The 16,661-nt window shown below is 44.2% G+C and overlaps 1 protein-coding gene across 4 annotated transcripts in view; it reads right to left on the reverse strand.

The window, feature by feature from the left end:
- Positions 1–16,661, reverse strand: part of nhej1 (nonhomologous end-joining factor 1) — a 406,931-nt gene that overhangs the window by 339,655 nt on the left and 50,615 nt on the right. For all 4 annotated transcript variants that reach the window (XM_069935934.1, XM_069935935.1, XM_069935937.1 and 1 more), the window contains exon 5: positions 5,356–5,414. In XM_069935934.1, the coding sequence (XP_069792035.1) occupies positions 5,356–5,414 (59 nt within the window). The remainder of the gene's footprint in view (positions 1–5,355; positions 5,415–16,661) is intronic.

Below are 16,661 nucleotides of genomic sequence, written 5' to 3' on the forward strand. Positions count from 1 at the left end.
TCAGCTGGTCAAACAGTGTCCTTGATGTAGCAAAGGTAAAAATAAAACCAAAAGATAACCAAGCTATCTACCCACTTCTGTTCAGGCCATATCCCTCAGGGCCTTTATGATTAATTACCTGTCTAAGTACCTTTCAAAGAATACAATTGTATCCACCTCTATAACTTCCACTGGAAGCTTGTTCCATATTCACACCAATTCTGCGTGAAAAAGCTGCACCTCACATTCCCCTTAAACCTTCCCTTCTTACCTTTAACCTATGCTCCTGGAAAAAGATGATGACTATAAATTATTTTTTTTAAATTTAGACATACAGCACTGTAAAAGGCCCTTTCAGCCCACAAGCCCTCGGTAGGTTTTGAATGGTGGGAGGAAACTGGAACCTCCGGGGAAAACCCGCGAAAACACGGGGAGAACGTACAAACTCCTTACAGACAGCGCGAGATTCAAACCCCTGTCTTGATCACTGGCACTTGTAACAGCGTTGCGCTACCATGGACGCTCTTGAATATCTGATCAATTCCGCTTGTAACTTTATAAACCTCCACAAGGTCCCTCCTCAGCCTCCTTGGCTCCAGGGAAAAAAGTCCCAGCCTATCCAGTACCATCCTTGCGAATTATTTTTGGCCCCTTTCCAGTTTCACTTCATGGGATGGGATTCTTCAAAAAGTACACAAGTTATAGAGCCAGGGATTGGAAGCTGAAAGTAACCCAGCACTTGGCCTGTATTCCACAATGAAAGGAGACCCACATATATGTTCTGGTGTCCCAGAACATCTGGAAATGGGGATAAGCTGGGCATCAAGAGAGCATGGCAGCAAAACATCAGTTGAGGAAAGGGAGATCATTTACTTCAACCAAGTATCTACCATTGACCTTGTTAAAACATCGGAGTGCCTCTTAAGTGGTTCCTCTGGTACCACTTTGGGAAATTCAACCTGTACTATATTTTCCTCATCTTTCCAGTGAATTACCAGGTCAAACAGGGCAATATATAATTTCCTACGACTCTGTTATGAGGAACAGTAGCTGAGTTCTCTCCGTCGCTCCACCCCAGAATCCAGCAATCAACATGAATGACAGATTAATAGGTCTCGAACACAATGTAGTTTGTGGGAGCTTTATCGTACACAAATTGGATGCTGTATTCCCACAACAGCGCCACTGTCACAGCAGTTGTGAGCGAAACTGTAGCATTATGGTCATCAAGCAAACAAACCACTGCTCCATCGACTCAATCTATGCACTCCTCTCTCGTGAAAGCTGCCAGCATACTGTATAAATAGGCAAAAAATGGTTCAGCACAGACTGGAAGGGCCGAAGAGGCCTGCTTCTGTACAATAATGCTCTATGGTTCTAAAAGACCTATCCTACACCGTCAGGAGAAAGATATCGAGTGAGAAAACACAAACCTTCAGATTAAAGCAGTTTTTTTTTTCTTAAATGGACCTCTCTATGATAAAAGAAGATGCTCTTGAACATTTTTTCTATGCTCTGCACTTTGTCCTAAAAACACTTTACCATGTACTCTGACTGACTATAACACTAAACTCTCCACAAAAATCAGTTTGACACATCAACAGCCATCCGAACAACATTAGCAAAACCAAGGAGATGATTGTGGACTTCAGGAGGGAGTCAGGGGAACAAAACCCAGTCCTCAACGTGGAGAGGATCAAGAATTCAAATTCCTGGGTGTCAACATCTCCGAGGATCTGTCCTGGAGCCTCCACGTTGATGCAATCACAAAGAAGGCTCACCAGCAGCTATACTTTGTGAGGTGTCTGAGGAGATTCAGTATATCACTGAAGACTCTTGTAAACTTCTACAGGTGGGGAGCATTCTGGTTGGTTGCATCACTGTCGGGTGTGGAGGCACCAACTCTCAGGACAAGAGGGTTGTTAACTCGGCCTGCAACATCACGGGTACCAGACTTCACTCCATCGAGGACATCTATATGAAAACAGCCTGTCCTCAAAAACCCCCTCCACCCAGGCCATGCCCTCTTCACTCTGCTACCATTGGAAGAGAGTACAGGAGCCTAAAGACAAGCACACAGCGGCACAAGGACAGCTTCTTCTCCTCTGCCATCAGATTCCTCAAGGAAACCTATTCTCTTCATCTCATCCTGTATCTGACTTTTCTTCTTCTTTGGCTTGGCTTCGCGGACGAAGATTAATGGAGGGGTAATGTCCACGTCAGCTGCAGGCTCGTTTGTGGCTGACAAGTCCGATGCGGGACAGGCAGACACGGTTGCAGCGGTTGCAAGGGAAAATTGGTGGGTTGGGGTTGGATGTTGGATTTTTCCTCCTTTGTCTTTTGTCAGTGAGGTGGGCTCTGCGGTCTTCTTCAAAGGAGGTTGCTGCCTGCCAAACTGTGAGGCACCAAGATGCACGGTTTGAGGCGCCAAGATGCACGGTTTGAGGCGATATCAGCCCACTGGCGGTGGTCAATGTGGCAGGCACCAAGAGATTTCTCTAGGCAGTCCTTGTACCTCTTCTTTGGTGCACCTCTGTCTCGGTGGCCAGTGGAGAGCTCACCATATAACACGATTTTGAGAAGGCGATGGTCCTCCATTCTGGAGACGTGACCTACCCAGCGCAGTTGGATCTTCAGCAGTGTGGATTCGATGCTGTCGGCCTCTGCCATCTCAAGTACTTCGATGTTGGAGATGAAGTTGCTCCAATGAATGTTGAGGATGGAGTGGAGACAACGCTGGTGGAAGCGTTCTAGGAGCCGTAGGTGATGCCGATAGAGGACCCATGATTCGGAGCCGAACAGGAGTGTGAGTATGACAACGGCTCTGTATACGCTAATCTTTGTGAGGTTTTTCAGTTGGTTATTTTTCCAGACTCTTTTGTGCAGTCTTCCAAAGGCGCTATTTGCCTTGGGGAGTCTGTTGTCTATCTCGTTGTCGATCCTTGCATCCGATGAAATGGTGCAGCCGAGATAGGTAAACTAGTTGACCGTTTTGAATTTTGTGTGCCCGATGGAGATGAGGGGGGGCTGATAGTCATGGTGGGGAGCTGGCTGATGGAGGACCTCAGTTTTCTTCAGGCTGACTTCCAGACCAAACATTTTGGCAGGTTCCGCAAAACAGGACATCAAGCACTAAAGAGCTGGCTCTGAATGGGCAACTAAAGTGGCATCATCTGCAAAGAGTAGTTCACGGACAAGTTGCTCTTGTGTCTTGGTGTGAGCTTGCAGGCGCCTCAGATTGAAGAGACTGCCATCCGTGCGGTACCGGATGTAAACAGCGACTTCATTGTTGAGATCTTTCATGGCTTGTTTCAGCATCATGCTGAAGAAGATTGAAAAGAGGGTTGGTGCGAGAACACAGCCTTGCTTCACGCCATTGTTAATGGAGAAGGATTCAGAGAGCTCATTGCTGTATCTGACCTGACCTTGTTGGTTTTCGTGCAGTTGGATAACCATGTTGAGGAACTTTGGGGGGCATCCGAGGCTCTCTAGTATTTGCCAAAGCCCTTTCCTACTCACAGTGTCAAAGGCTTTGGTGAGGTCAACAAAGGTGATGTAGAGTCCTTTGTTTTGTTTTCTGCACTTTTCTTGGAGCTGTCTGAGGGCAAAGACCATGTCAGTAGCTCCTCTGTTTGCGCGAAAGCCGCACTGTGATTCTGGGAGAACATTTTCGGCGACACTAGGTATTATTCTATTTAGGAGAATCCTAGCGAAGATTTTGCCTGCAATGGACTGCAATACTCCATATTTAACCCACGTTTCAGGAATTTAAATTTAGATATACAGCACGCTATCAGACCTTTCCAGCCCATGAACCCATGCCGCCCAATTACAACCAATTGACTTACAACCCCCAAACGTTTTAAAAAGGAAATGATTCCAAAGCAGAGAGAAGAAAAAAAATCACACCTACACTATGCGAGAAAAGATAACAAGGTAATTAAACTATTATCAGTCATCAGGAAGCCATTCATTGTCATGTGAACACAGCACACTTAATTCAGATCAGCAAAGCTGCACCAGAGTAAAAGCTTCTCTGTAATTACCACGTGCAACAGGCACAAGGCATTGCCAAATCTTGTGATTTGTTTCCTTCTGAAAAACAGAGCTCCTTAATTTGCATGAGGTGGAGCAGGATAACTGAAGGTCAAGTCCCAAAAGAGGAAAAGAATAGACAGGCATCAGGGTACACAGGTTCATAGGCATTTGAAGTAGCAACACATGGGTAGCCTCTTGGCTTACTCCAAGAGGAATAGAATTTTAAAGCAAAGTTTATTCGAGATCTTGGTTGGACCACACTTATTCACCAAACAATTCTGGTTTCCAAGTAATAAACACAGAAGCGTTGGAGAAACCAGAACCAGGACCCCCAATGATGGCACCAACAAAGGAAGGGGATATTTCTGTTCAAGCTCCACAATCTTGGGCTATTTTCTCTGGAAAAGAGAGATGCTCTGGTAGAGGGTCTTTAACTTAGAAATGGCCAGGGCAGATGACATTTGTGGAAAAGGTCAAACTAGGGGCCTCAAATCAAAGATTATCAAATAGGACTTGGAGACCTGCTGCTCCCCTCAGAGAATGAGAATGTGGTTGAGGTAAAGAAGGGAGGTGGAGTGAAGTGGAAACTGATTATATAATCAAGGAAGGAAGAATTAGATTACGGTGAGAGGATGAGACAAAGGGTAGAAGTCTGCTCATATAGAAATAATCATGGTGGTGCTACTGAAGCAACTGTGTCGCAGTGTGAAATGGAGGACGAGAAAATGATCAGACGAGTTGAAGTTCAGTAAAAGTAGTTTTCTCAGTCACACGCAGTTTTTTTAAACCTTGCACGATCCAAATGGCATCATCGCATTGTAACATCATGACGTCACTCAGAACCTCCCAAGCCGGTTCAATTAAGCCTCACCACTGAGCAGAATAATCTACTGTAAAATTCTATATAATTCTGCAAAGCTTTTACATAGTTTTAGAAGCTGTCAGAAGAAAACCACCAGGTTATAGGTCAATGAAATTTGAATTCCACCAAGATGTTGGAGATTCAAGTGCCCAAGCTAACCGAAAAATCTGCCAAATATCTAATCCATCAGGGTTTCTTACAGTCATTGTCTATTTATTTGTTATTATTGCGCTACTTGTACAAGTTGGATTGCCTGGATAGCACACAAAACAAAGCTCCTTAATGTATTTCTGTACATTTGGCATCAAGCAATTCATTCTGAATCTTGCATTGCCATTGTTCATTGCAGTAGCACCATACAGCCAAGAAAAAGACAGATAACATGCCATCGTGAGGTGGAATGTCCATCGCACACCTCTGTGAACTCACACGACATCATTCCACTTGCCTGCCCAACTTTCCAACAGCATTTTTACCTCTGAGAGAAATCTCTCCTTGAACTCCTCTGCATTGAAAATGTCCGTCGCCAAGCGATCTGGGAAGATAAAATGGAGAACGCAGTCAGAAATCATTCCTGGAAAAGTTTTATTCCAGGATTTTGATCCAAAAGAGGAACAGCAATCTATTCCAGATTCCAGACATGGTGCAATTAGATGGCAATGGTGTTTGCATGGACAGGCTTTACCTGGATATCGAGGTTTGGTAGGTGAACATTCCTTGGTAACTGTGGAGCTTGGTTCTTGGTCTTCCAAAATATTCCATATGGAATTTAAACTGGAGGTGGGAGAGGGTGTGCTTAAGGAGACTTTTAAATTTAATTGGGTCTGGTTGTGTGAGTATGGTCGGGGGAAGATTATTCCAAGGTTTAATTGTGCGGGGGAAGAATGAATTGCTATACACATCTGTCTTGGAAGATGGCGCTACAAATTGGGTTGTGTGCCCTCATCTGCTCCTAGCCGGCTTGGGTTCAGTGTAGGATTTGTAGAGTATATCAAGCTGGCAGTTTTACTTCCCTGCCAGGAGTCCGAACATCACACAATGCACAATTTTCTCAAGAACACTCAAGATTAACCATTCTCAATGGGGGCCTAACGGTCCCGGGGGGGGGGGGGGGGGGGGGGGCGCAGCATATTTAAGTAAAAGCCCTGTTTGGTTTACACCTCACGCACCACAATTTTTTTATTTTTTTTATATATGTAGTCGGTAGGAGAGAATTGCAGAAGAAACCAAATCTGGACTGCTTCATAGGGAAGGGGACACATAAACATGAACACAAACACGACCCAGTCCTCATCGAGGGCTCAGCAATGGAGAGGGTCAAGAAGTTCAAATTCCCTGGGTGTTAACATCTCTAATGATCTATCCTGGAGCCTCCTTGCTGATGCAAAACGAAGAAGGCTCGTCAGCGGCTATACTTTGTGAGGTATTTGAGGAGATTCGGTACCAAAACATCCACTGGTGTACCGTGGAGAGCATTCTGGCTGGTTGCATCACTGTCTGGTACAGTGGTGCCAATGCTCAGGACAAGAAAAGCTCCAGAGGTTTGTTAACTAAAACGGCCACCCGTCTTCACAACATCAAGGACATCTACAAGAGGCGATGTCTTATGAAAGCAGCCTCTATCCTCAAGGAGCCCCACCACCCAGGCCATGTCTCTTCACTCTGCTACCATCAGGAGAAAGATACAGGACCCTGAAGATGAGCACTCAGCTGCACACGGACAGCTTCTTCCCATCTGCTATCAGAATCCTGAATGAACAATGAACCACAGACACTGCCTCACTTTGACATTTTCTTGCAGTATTTCTATTTATTTTGTAAGGTGGTTTATATAAAGGTTTGCCCTGTGATGTTGCCGTAAAACAACGAATTTCGTGACACGTTCATGACCATAAATTCTGCTTCTGAATATTGAACCTCACAAAGATAAGCGTATACAGAGCCGTTGTCATACCCACACTCCTGTTCGGCTCCGAATCATGGGTCCTCTATCGGCATCACCTACGGCTCCTAGAACGCTTCCACCAGCGTTGTCTCCGCTCCATCCTCAACATTCATTGGAGCGCCTTCATCCCTAACGTCGAAGTACTCGAGATGGCAGAGGCCGACAGCATCGAGTCCACGCTGCTGAAGATCCAGCTGCGCTGGGTGGGTTACGTCTCCAGAATGGAGGACCATCGCCTTCCCAAGATCATGTTATATGGCGAGCTCTCCACTGGCCACCGTGACAGAGATGCACCAAAGAAGAGGTACAAGGACTGCCTAAAGAAATCTCTTGGTGCCTGCCACATTGACCACCGCCAGTGGGCTGATATCGCCTCAAACCGTGCATCTTGGCGCCTCACAGTTCGGCGGGCAGCAACCTCCTTTGAAGAAGACCGCAGAGCCCACCTCACTGACAAAAGACAAAGGAGGAAAAACCCAACACCCAACCCCAACCAACCAATTTTCCCCTGCAACCGCTGCAACCGTGTCTGCCTGTCCCGCATCGGACTTGTCAGCCACAAACGAGCCTGCAGCTGACGTGGACATTTACCCCCTCCATAAATCTTCGTCTGCGAAGCCAAGCCAAAGAAGAAAGAATTATATGTCAGCAACCTGGGTTCAAATCTGGCGCTATCTCTGAAGAGTTTGCATGTTCTCCCAATATCTGCGCGGGTTTCCTCTTGGTGCTCCGGTTTCCTCCCACCCTTCAAAACGTACAGGAGTTGTAAGTTAATTGGGATATTTGGTTGGCAAGGACTCGTGGGCCAGAAGGGCATGTTACCATGCTATACTTCTAAAATTAAAAAAAGAGTCATGGGGGTCCCAAGAAAGGTAAAGAATGGCTGCTCTAGATAGACAAAGCAATACAAGTTCAGTTCATTATGTTAATATCAACCTACTCGTATGGGGCATGTCCAATAAGCAAGGGAGTTCTCCCTGGAAACTTGGTCGCGTATTATCCATCAAACCAGCATGAACATGACAATGTTGGCAGGATACAAGCCCATCTCAGTCCATGAAAGGATAATACCAGCTGTGGTCAGTGGGCTTCTCACTCTCATCTAACGATAAATTACAGCTTCAGACTATAACATGAAAAGAAACTGCTAATACATCAAAAGTTGAGATCCAGATGGGGGTGGGGGGGGGGGGGGGGCAGATAAAAATTAAAATCTAGGGCACTATTTGATGGAGCATAAAAGTTCTCTCTGGTATTCTCGCCAAACTCTTTGTTCTATCAACATCCTTTGGGGATTTGCTTGATCATTTCCACAAGATGTTGTTTGCCTCCTGATAAAGGGTTCCAAACCAAAACATTGTCCATGAGGGTGGCATGATTGGTGTACAATTAGCACAATGCGGCACAGCGCCAGGGATCAGGACCGGGGTTCAAATCGCAAGCTGTCTGTCAAGTTTGTATGTTCTCCCCATGTTCGCATGGGCTTTCTCTGGGGGCTCCTCCTATCCTCCAAAACATACCAGGGGGTTGTAGGTCAAATGGATGTAATTGGTGGCATGGGCTCATGGGCCGAAAGGGCCTGTATGTCTAAACTTTTTTAAAATTAAAAAGATTTAAAATTTAATATATTCTCCCGATACTGCTTGACCTGCTGAGTTCTTCCAACGGATTGATTTTTGCTCCAGATTCCTTCATCTGCAGTCTCCCTTGTGTCCCCTTGTATTTCCCTCATTGTAACCATGGCTTGATCACATTGGCTGTAGTTTGAATTGGGCTATCCTGAGATTCAGAGATGACATCTTTTCCAGCAGGTGTCTCTGGGAAGCAATCAGGAGTAGGGATCGCAGATAGTTCCCTCAGCACCAACCCTATAATTCAAACACTTCCCAACCTTGGCTATAAAGGTTGACTTGAAGTTTTCACTGCCATCTCACTCAACTTGAGAGAGCCAGGTTCATTGCCACATTTCAAGGTTCAATTTAATATCATGTAACAAAAACAGTATCATATCACTTTGCCTGCTGTAGGACAGACAGATTTGCCATCGGCAGAAATTACCTGAAGCATCTCTTATATTTAGAAAAAGAGATACAGAAGAGAGTCACCTCAGAGTCTCTGGCTGAACCAATCAAAAAAAAAATTCAGAGATGAATTCTTGCAACAAAACTAAGGTAAAACATGAAAGTCTGCAGACACTGTGGTTGAAGTAAAACCACAATGCTGGAGAAACTCAGCAAGTCAGTGGCCTTTATATAGTAAAGATACATAACCAACGTTTCAGCTTTGATGAAGGTCTCAAGCCTCAAACATTGGTTATGTACCTTTATCTTTGCTATATAGGGTTTCTCCAGCATTGCATTTTTCTTGCGACATAACTGTTGGTGAGTTTATGCAAAACCCCACCCCCAACATCAGGTTCAAAGTCCCAAGGACGAAGAAGGCAGAAATGTCACACACTCAATGTCACGAAAACCAAAGAGATGATTGTGGACTTTCGTTGGGGAAAACGAGAGGTGTACGATCCAGAGATCACTGGGGGAATCAGAAATGGAGAGGGTGAACAAATTTAAATTCTTGGAAGCCACTTTTTCATGAAGAAAGCACGTTGACGCCTCTACTTCCTTGGGAGTTTGCGGAGGTTTGGTATGACAGTGGAAACCTTGGAAAACTTCTACAGATGTGTAGTGGAAAGTGCTGACTGGCTGCATCACAACCTGGCATAGAAGCACCAATACCTCTGAGCCGAAAGACTTCTGAAAGGTAGTGGATGTATCCCAGTACATCACAGACCAATGAGAACATCTACAGGGAACGCTGCCATCAGAGAGCAGCAGTAATCATCAAGGATCCCACACCACCCAGCGCACGCTCTGTTCTCGCTGCTGCCACAAGACTCATACGACCAGATTCAGAAACAGTTGCTACTCCTCCACCATCGGATGACTGAACAACAAACTCAATCAGGGACTCATTTAAGGACTTTACTTTGCACATGTATTATTGAATATTTATTTTCTGTATTGCACAGTTTGTTTGTTTGCATTTCTCTCAGGAGAGAAAATTATACTTAAATGGTGTCCGATTAGGAAAAGGAGAGGTGCAACAAGACCTGGATGTCGCTGTGCACCAGTCATTGAAAGTGGGCGCACAGGTAGAGCAGGCAGGGAGGAAAGCGAATGATACACTGACATTCATAGCAAGAGGATTCGAGTACAGGAGCAGAGAGGTTTTACTGCAGCTGAGCAGGGCCCTGGTGAGACCACACCTGGAGCATTGTGAACAGTTTTGGTCTCCTTATCTGAGGAAAGACATCCTTGCCATTGAGGAAGTGCAAAGAAGGTTCACCAGACTGATGCCAGGGATGGATGAAGAAAGGCTGGATCGACTGGGCTTATCACTTGCTGGAATTTAGAAGACTGAGAGGAAATCTAAAAGAAATGTATAAAATTCTTAAGGGATTGGACAGGTTAGAAGCAAGAAGGTGCTCCCGATGTTGGGGAAAACCACAACCAAGAGTCACAGTTTAAGCATAAGGGGGAAGTCTTTTAGGACTAAGATGAGGAAAAAAAAAATTCTCTCCAGAGTGGTGAATCTGTGGAATTCTTTGCCACAGGAAGTAGTTGAAGCCAATTCTTTATCTATATTTAAGAGGGAGCTCGATTTGGCCCTTGTGGCTTAGGGGATCAGGGGGTATGGGGAGAAGGCAAGTACTGGGTAGATGATCAGCCATGATCAAAATGAATGGCGGTGTAGGCTTGAAGGGCCAAATGGCCTCCTCCTACACCTATTTTCTATGTTTCTATGTTTTGTATATGCATCTTTTCATGAATACAAGTTTTTGCACTCCTGATAAGTAGAAATTAGCCTGACCTGCAGGAAAAAGAATCTCAGGGTTGTACATGTATGTCCTCTGACAATAAATCGGAACTTTGAAAAAGTCAAAACCATTTTCCACATTTCTTTGCAACCCAAACAGTAAATTCACACAGACTTTGTGAACCTAATTTCCTGGTTTCATGTGTGGGTCTTGGATCATTCACTGATTAAAATTCAACTTGATTGACACAAAGATCAACATTATACAGCACACACTACTACAAGCTGCACTAACAAACACCAAGCTTCGCTCACTGTAAACACTCAGCTGGTCCAAGATCAACAAGTCCTCGGTCTAAAGTGTTTGATTTTTATTGCCTGTGTGACACACAGCATCTAAGCACCGCAAACCTAAGCCCAGTTTCCTTCAAAAAAACTTGTGCATACTTTTTTAGAGTTTAGAAGTCTTCCATATAGAATTCAATCTGACTGACAGAAAAATCAACATATCCCATACAAAAAAACTCCAGTTTAAAAATGATGTTACTTTTGACTGATCACAGACAAATATTTTTCCTGTAAATACGAAGGATTCTCCAATTGACTAGTTCTAACCAGAAAAAAAATTGAAATAACACGTTTGCTTGAAACTGGAGAAATTGGACAGTTGACCACACAGTTCTGTCCAGAGGTACATGTGCTCTAATGCCCTATTGCAGGTGAAATGGCATGGGAGGGCACCACTGCACACACCTAAAATATATTGATTACAAAATACGTTTCGATTGGTCTTCACTGGAAAAGCTGTTATAATTCCTGTAAATGCCATTGACACCAGAGAGAGAGGCTGGACAACTTCTAACACAAATAGAAAGATAAACCTGAACTGTTAAATACAAATCCTTAAAAGATCTGTGGACAATCTGAATGGAGTTTTGGCACACTTCTTCAAAAGGACCACCAGTGGATCGGTGCCCAAGAAAAACAAGAAGATGCTCGTCAACCTCCACACACTACCTTAATCCTAATTCTAAACTGCTCCAGGACAAATCAAAAGACCTGCACACAAGTTTGAATCTTGTTGAAATTCTGGGGAATGGTTAGAGTCAGGGAATTGGAGTTTCCACCACAGTATGGTGAAAGGTTCTGAGCTGAAATGTTGACCAGTCTTTCCTCCCATTGATGCTGCTCGACTTCCTGAGTTTCTCCAGCAGATGCTCCCACCAAAACATCTGTCTGCACTATTGAATTGCACTAACTCTGACTGTGAATGATTTATTTAACTATATTTATTGTTTTTTTCTCTTTTTGTTTAGACATACAGCACGGTAACAGGCCCTGTCACCCCACAAGCCCGTGCCGCCCAATTAATGTACAAACCCTGTACATTTTTTGAGGGTAGGAGGAAACTGGCGTGCCCAGACACAGGGAGAATGTACAAACTTCTTAAAGACGGTGCTAGATTCGAACCCAGGTCATTGGTGCTCGAACAGCATTGCAATGACCAGGGGAATGAAGGGTGATGGGGAACTGAATCTGATTTCACCTTCATGTTGGATTACAATTGGCAAATTAGAGAAATTTAATTTATACTACTCTAGTTGGTGTGTATTATGTAACCCAAGTCAGTCTTGCAGCATGGAAAATGGCCTACAGGTCCAGCTTGTCCACGTCGAACAATATGCCCTCCTCCTGTAGTCCCACTTGCCTACATTAGGCCCATACTCTCCAAAACAGTCTTCCATTCAAAGGAAGCTAACATACCTACCTCTACTTTATCTAGCAACTTGATCCATGCACCCACCACCCTCCGAATGAAGAATCATCCCTTCACATCCCATCAAAATCAGATGCTCCTCACCTTACAGTTATCTCCTCACCTTATGGCTATACTCTTCTCACCTTACAGCTGTACCCTTTCATCTTAGATTCTCCCACTCGAGGAAACAGACTGGCACTACTCACCTTATTTATGCCCCCCATTTTACCTGTGTAGCTGCAGCTAGCAAGAACTTCAATGCATATGTACATTACATTTGCTTATATGACAATAAACTCTCACAAATGAGTAGAAGCTCCTCTGGTGCAAAACCTCAAACTTACCCAAAATGCAGCTGCTCTTGGGTACTGGAAACTCCAATTCCCTGATCCAGTCATCCCCCAGAATTTCAACAGGAATCACAGCTGCTGTGCAAAACTAACTCACCTGCAGCAGGATTGGCACTACAAATGCCTTTATCCAAAGGTAAGCCATCCTTTTTATGACTGACAATGGAAATGTGGATGTTAGGAAGGACCAACTAACTTTCTCCAATCCCTAAATCCCAATTAAAGTTTGCTCATCCTTTCTTGGCCAGCCTATCATGATGACTGAGGGGGACCCACAGGCTCATACACTGATGGGGCAGGAGGGCCTGCATTGTACCAGCAAGTGGGCAATAGGGCAGGTCGTATGCTCCTTCTGCCCCTGGCGCACAGTTTCTGTCTGAGTGGAGTCAATGAGAATGTAGGGAGATTAAATCATCAGGGCTAGTACAGGATTTGTGATGGATGGCGTAGAGTCAACAGCCTGTTTCACCTTCACTCGATCCTCATCAGTGGCAGGGATCTCCAACTGTAGTGTTGATCGTGAACGGTCATGTGACCTCTCTGTGGAACCCAGTGGGAATGTGGATTATGAAGGGTCACATGACCTCTCTCCCTGGAACCTAGTCACAGGTTGCATCACTTGCCAGTCGAACTTGGGCTCAGCTCACCCATTGCCCACCTAGTGATTACATGTGCTGGACCCTCCAGCTTGCTGTACTATAAAGTCCACCACAAGCAGTACCTCTTCCTCTTTTTCTCTTCGGACCTGAGATGAATCCTGCTCCACTCCAGATCACAAGCTGTGGACATCGCTGAAGGAGTTGTTGGTAAGGTGTGCAATGCACAGGGATGTTAGATAGCTTTGGAGCCATGCCCATGTTAGACTAGGAACGGTGGGTAGAGTATTGCAATCCTTGTCTGCATACAGTTGCTTGTATCAGTCGTGTTAAGTCCGTTGTGACTGATTATACTGTTTTGTGTGTGTTATCCCTTCTTGTGATCCTCTGACGTGTGTTTTAATAAAGATCCTTCCTTTGATCAGCCTGAGTCAAGACTTGTTGCTCTTTGAACCCACCAAACATTTCCCTTCTTCCCTTCTCACACAACATCAACCATTTCAAATCTGCGCCCCACCACTATGCTGACATGTCTGTGGTTCTCAACTTTTTTCTTTCCACTCACATCCCACCTTAAGCAATCCCTTACTCATCACAGAGCACCGATGGCCTAAGGATTACTTAAAGTGGGATGTGAGTGGAAGGAAAAAGGTTGAGAACCACTGTTCTAACCACAGCTTGTTACAGAACGTAGAGGGCTTGTTCTGGCTTGCAACAACCATTATACCCATGGTTGGTGACCCACAATGTGCCAAACAAATCTGTGAGAGATAGATCCAAGCACATGCAAGTCTCATCTGCCATATAATCACACTTGAATTGGTTCTGGCTAGTTTATCTAAGCTAAAGATGTATCAAAACAAAAACTGCAAATTGTTGTTATGGACTAAAGCACGACAGTTTTATGAAATATGTGTCACATATTCATAATGAGAAGACATCTCTGTAAAGCGAGCAAGCTAGGTCTGGAAAATTAAATGAGATCCAATATTAAACTAGAACCAGTTGGTATCTGCCGCACACATGCAGATACTGCTAAAGAATTTAAATTCCAGCTATTAAAAACATGCTGCAGTAATGCATGCATTTAGTGTCCACCCCTAAGTACTGTTGAAATGAGAGGGTCCGTCAACCATCCACCAGTGAGGGTCTGCTAAGTCTATCCTACAAAGGTAGGCTTGAATACAGGGACAGGCTATGACTTTTCACCCTGGACAGCAGGAGGCTGAGAAAGGATCTTGTGCAGGTTCATAGGATTATTAATCAGGTAAATGGTGCCCACAGAAGAAACATTGCAATTCTATTTTCCACCACCTTATGAAAACAATTATAACTTAAGAAAATTAGAAATTTAAGAAAAGATGTGCTGAAGTTGGAGAGGGTTCACAAGGTTCAGGAACAGCTGCTACCCCTCTAGCATCAGACTCCCCAGCAACAAACTCAATTAGGGACTCATTTAAGGACTCTCACGTGGACTTTATTCTCTGTATTGCACAGTTTGTTTACCTTCGTTATCGGTTTACAGTTATCTTTTTGTTTACATTTGTATATTGTGTAGTTTTTTTTTGTACCACAAATAGGCGGTAATTCTGCCTGGCTTGCAGGAAAAAAGAGTCTCAGGGTGTATGTGATGTCATGGATGTACTCCGACAGTAAATCTGAACACTAATTCCAGAATGAAAGTGTTATCGCATGAGGAGTGTTTGGCAGCTCCAGGCCAGTATTAGTTGGAATTTTGGAGAATGCGGGAGGATCCCATTGAAACATTTCAAATATTGAAAGGCATGGGCAGAGTAGGTATCAAAAGGTTATTTCCCATGGTGGGAGAGGGCACAAATTCAGGACTGAAGGTTGACCACCTAGGACAGAGACGGGGAGGAATTTATGTAGCCAGAAGGTGGTGAATCTGTGGAATTTGTTGCCAAAGACAGTTGTGGAAGCCAGGTCATTGGGTGTATTTAAGACGGGGATTGATCGGTTCTGGATTAGCCAGGGCACCAAAGGTTATAGGGAGAAGGCCGGGCAAGTGGATCAGCTCATGATTGAATGGTGGGGCAGACTCAATGAGTTGAAGAATCTATTGAAGCTCCTATGTCTCATGGACATAATTACAGGAATTATAATTAGAATTAAAAGAAGTATAATTCCAATAATAATTATAACAATGAGCATTAGAATAGGAATTATTAGTAGAATAATTATTTGGGAATGGTGCGGGAAATACAGGGTTGTAGTTGTGGGTGATTTCAACTTCTCTAATATTTTGACTGGCATCTCATGACTGCAAGAGGGATGGATGGGACTGAGTTTGTCAGGAGTATTCAGGAAGGATTACTGACACAGTCTGTGAACCGGCTGACGAGAGGAGAGGCTGGACTGGATCTAGTCTGGGGAATGAACCTGGTCGGGGGCGGACCTCTCGGTGGGGGGAGCATTTTGGTGAGAGTGACCACAACTCCCTTAGCTTCAACATAGTTATAGAAAAGGATATAAACAGTCAAATTGGGAAAATGCTTAACTGGGGAAGGGCTAATTATGAAGGGACGAGGCAGGAACTAGCGAGAGTAAATTGGAAACAGATGTTCAAGGGTGAAAGCACAGAAGTAATGTCCCACTGGGACAAGGAAAAGATGGTAGGAAAAGGGAACCATGGCTGATGAAACAGGTGAGGTAACTAGTCAAGAGGAAGAAGGAAGCCTATGTTAGATATAGGAAACAGGAAACAGAGAGAGCTCATGAGAAATATATGGTAACCAGGAAGGAGCTTAAGAAAGGAATTGGGGAGCTTGAAGGGGGGCTTGAGAAGGCCTTGGCATGTTCGATTAAAGAGAACCCCGAGGCATTCTATGTGTATGTGAAGAACAGAAGGATGACAAGAATGAAGCTGGGGCTGCTAAAGAATAAAGGAGGTAACATGTGCCTGAGGTGGATGAGGTTGGGGAGGTCCTAAATGAATGATTTGCTTCAGTATTCAGAAGAGAAAAGAAACTTGTTCAGGGTGAGGTTGAAATTGAACAGACCTGTATCTGGATAATGTAGAGATTAAATAACAGTAAAAGTGTTGGATCTTCTTAAAACATCAAGATTGACAAGTAAAATTAAATGGGGAACATGGAGGTTATTGGGACTAAATGGACATCTGTTTCAGAGGTTACTGTGGGAAGTGAGATAAGAGATAGTTGGGGCAGTAGTTATGATCTTTGAATCTTCTTTGGCCGCAAGAGAGGTTTTGGAGGATTGGAGAATGGTAAATGTAGTCCCTTTGTTTAAAAAAAGTAATAGAGAGAATCCTGAGAATTATAGACCAGTGAGTCTT

The sequence above is a fragment of the Narcine bancroftii genome, chromosome 4 (assembly GCF_036971445.1).
Source record: "Narcine bancroftii isolate sNarBan1 chromosome 4, sNarBan1.hap1, whole genome shotgun sequence".
Classification (NCBI taxonomy): domain Eukaryota; kingdom Metazoa; phylum Chordata; class Chondrichthyes; order Torpediniformes; family Narcinidae; genus Narcine; species Narcine bancroftii.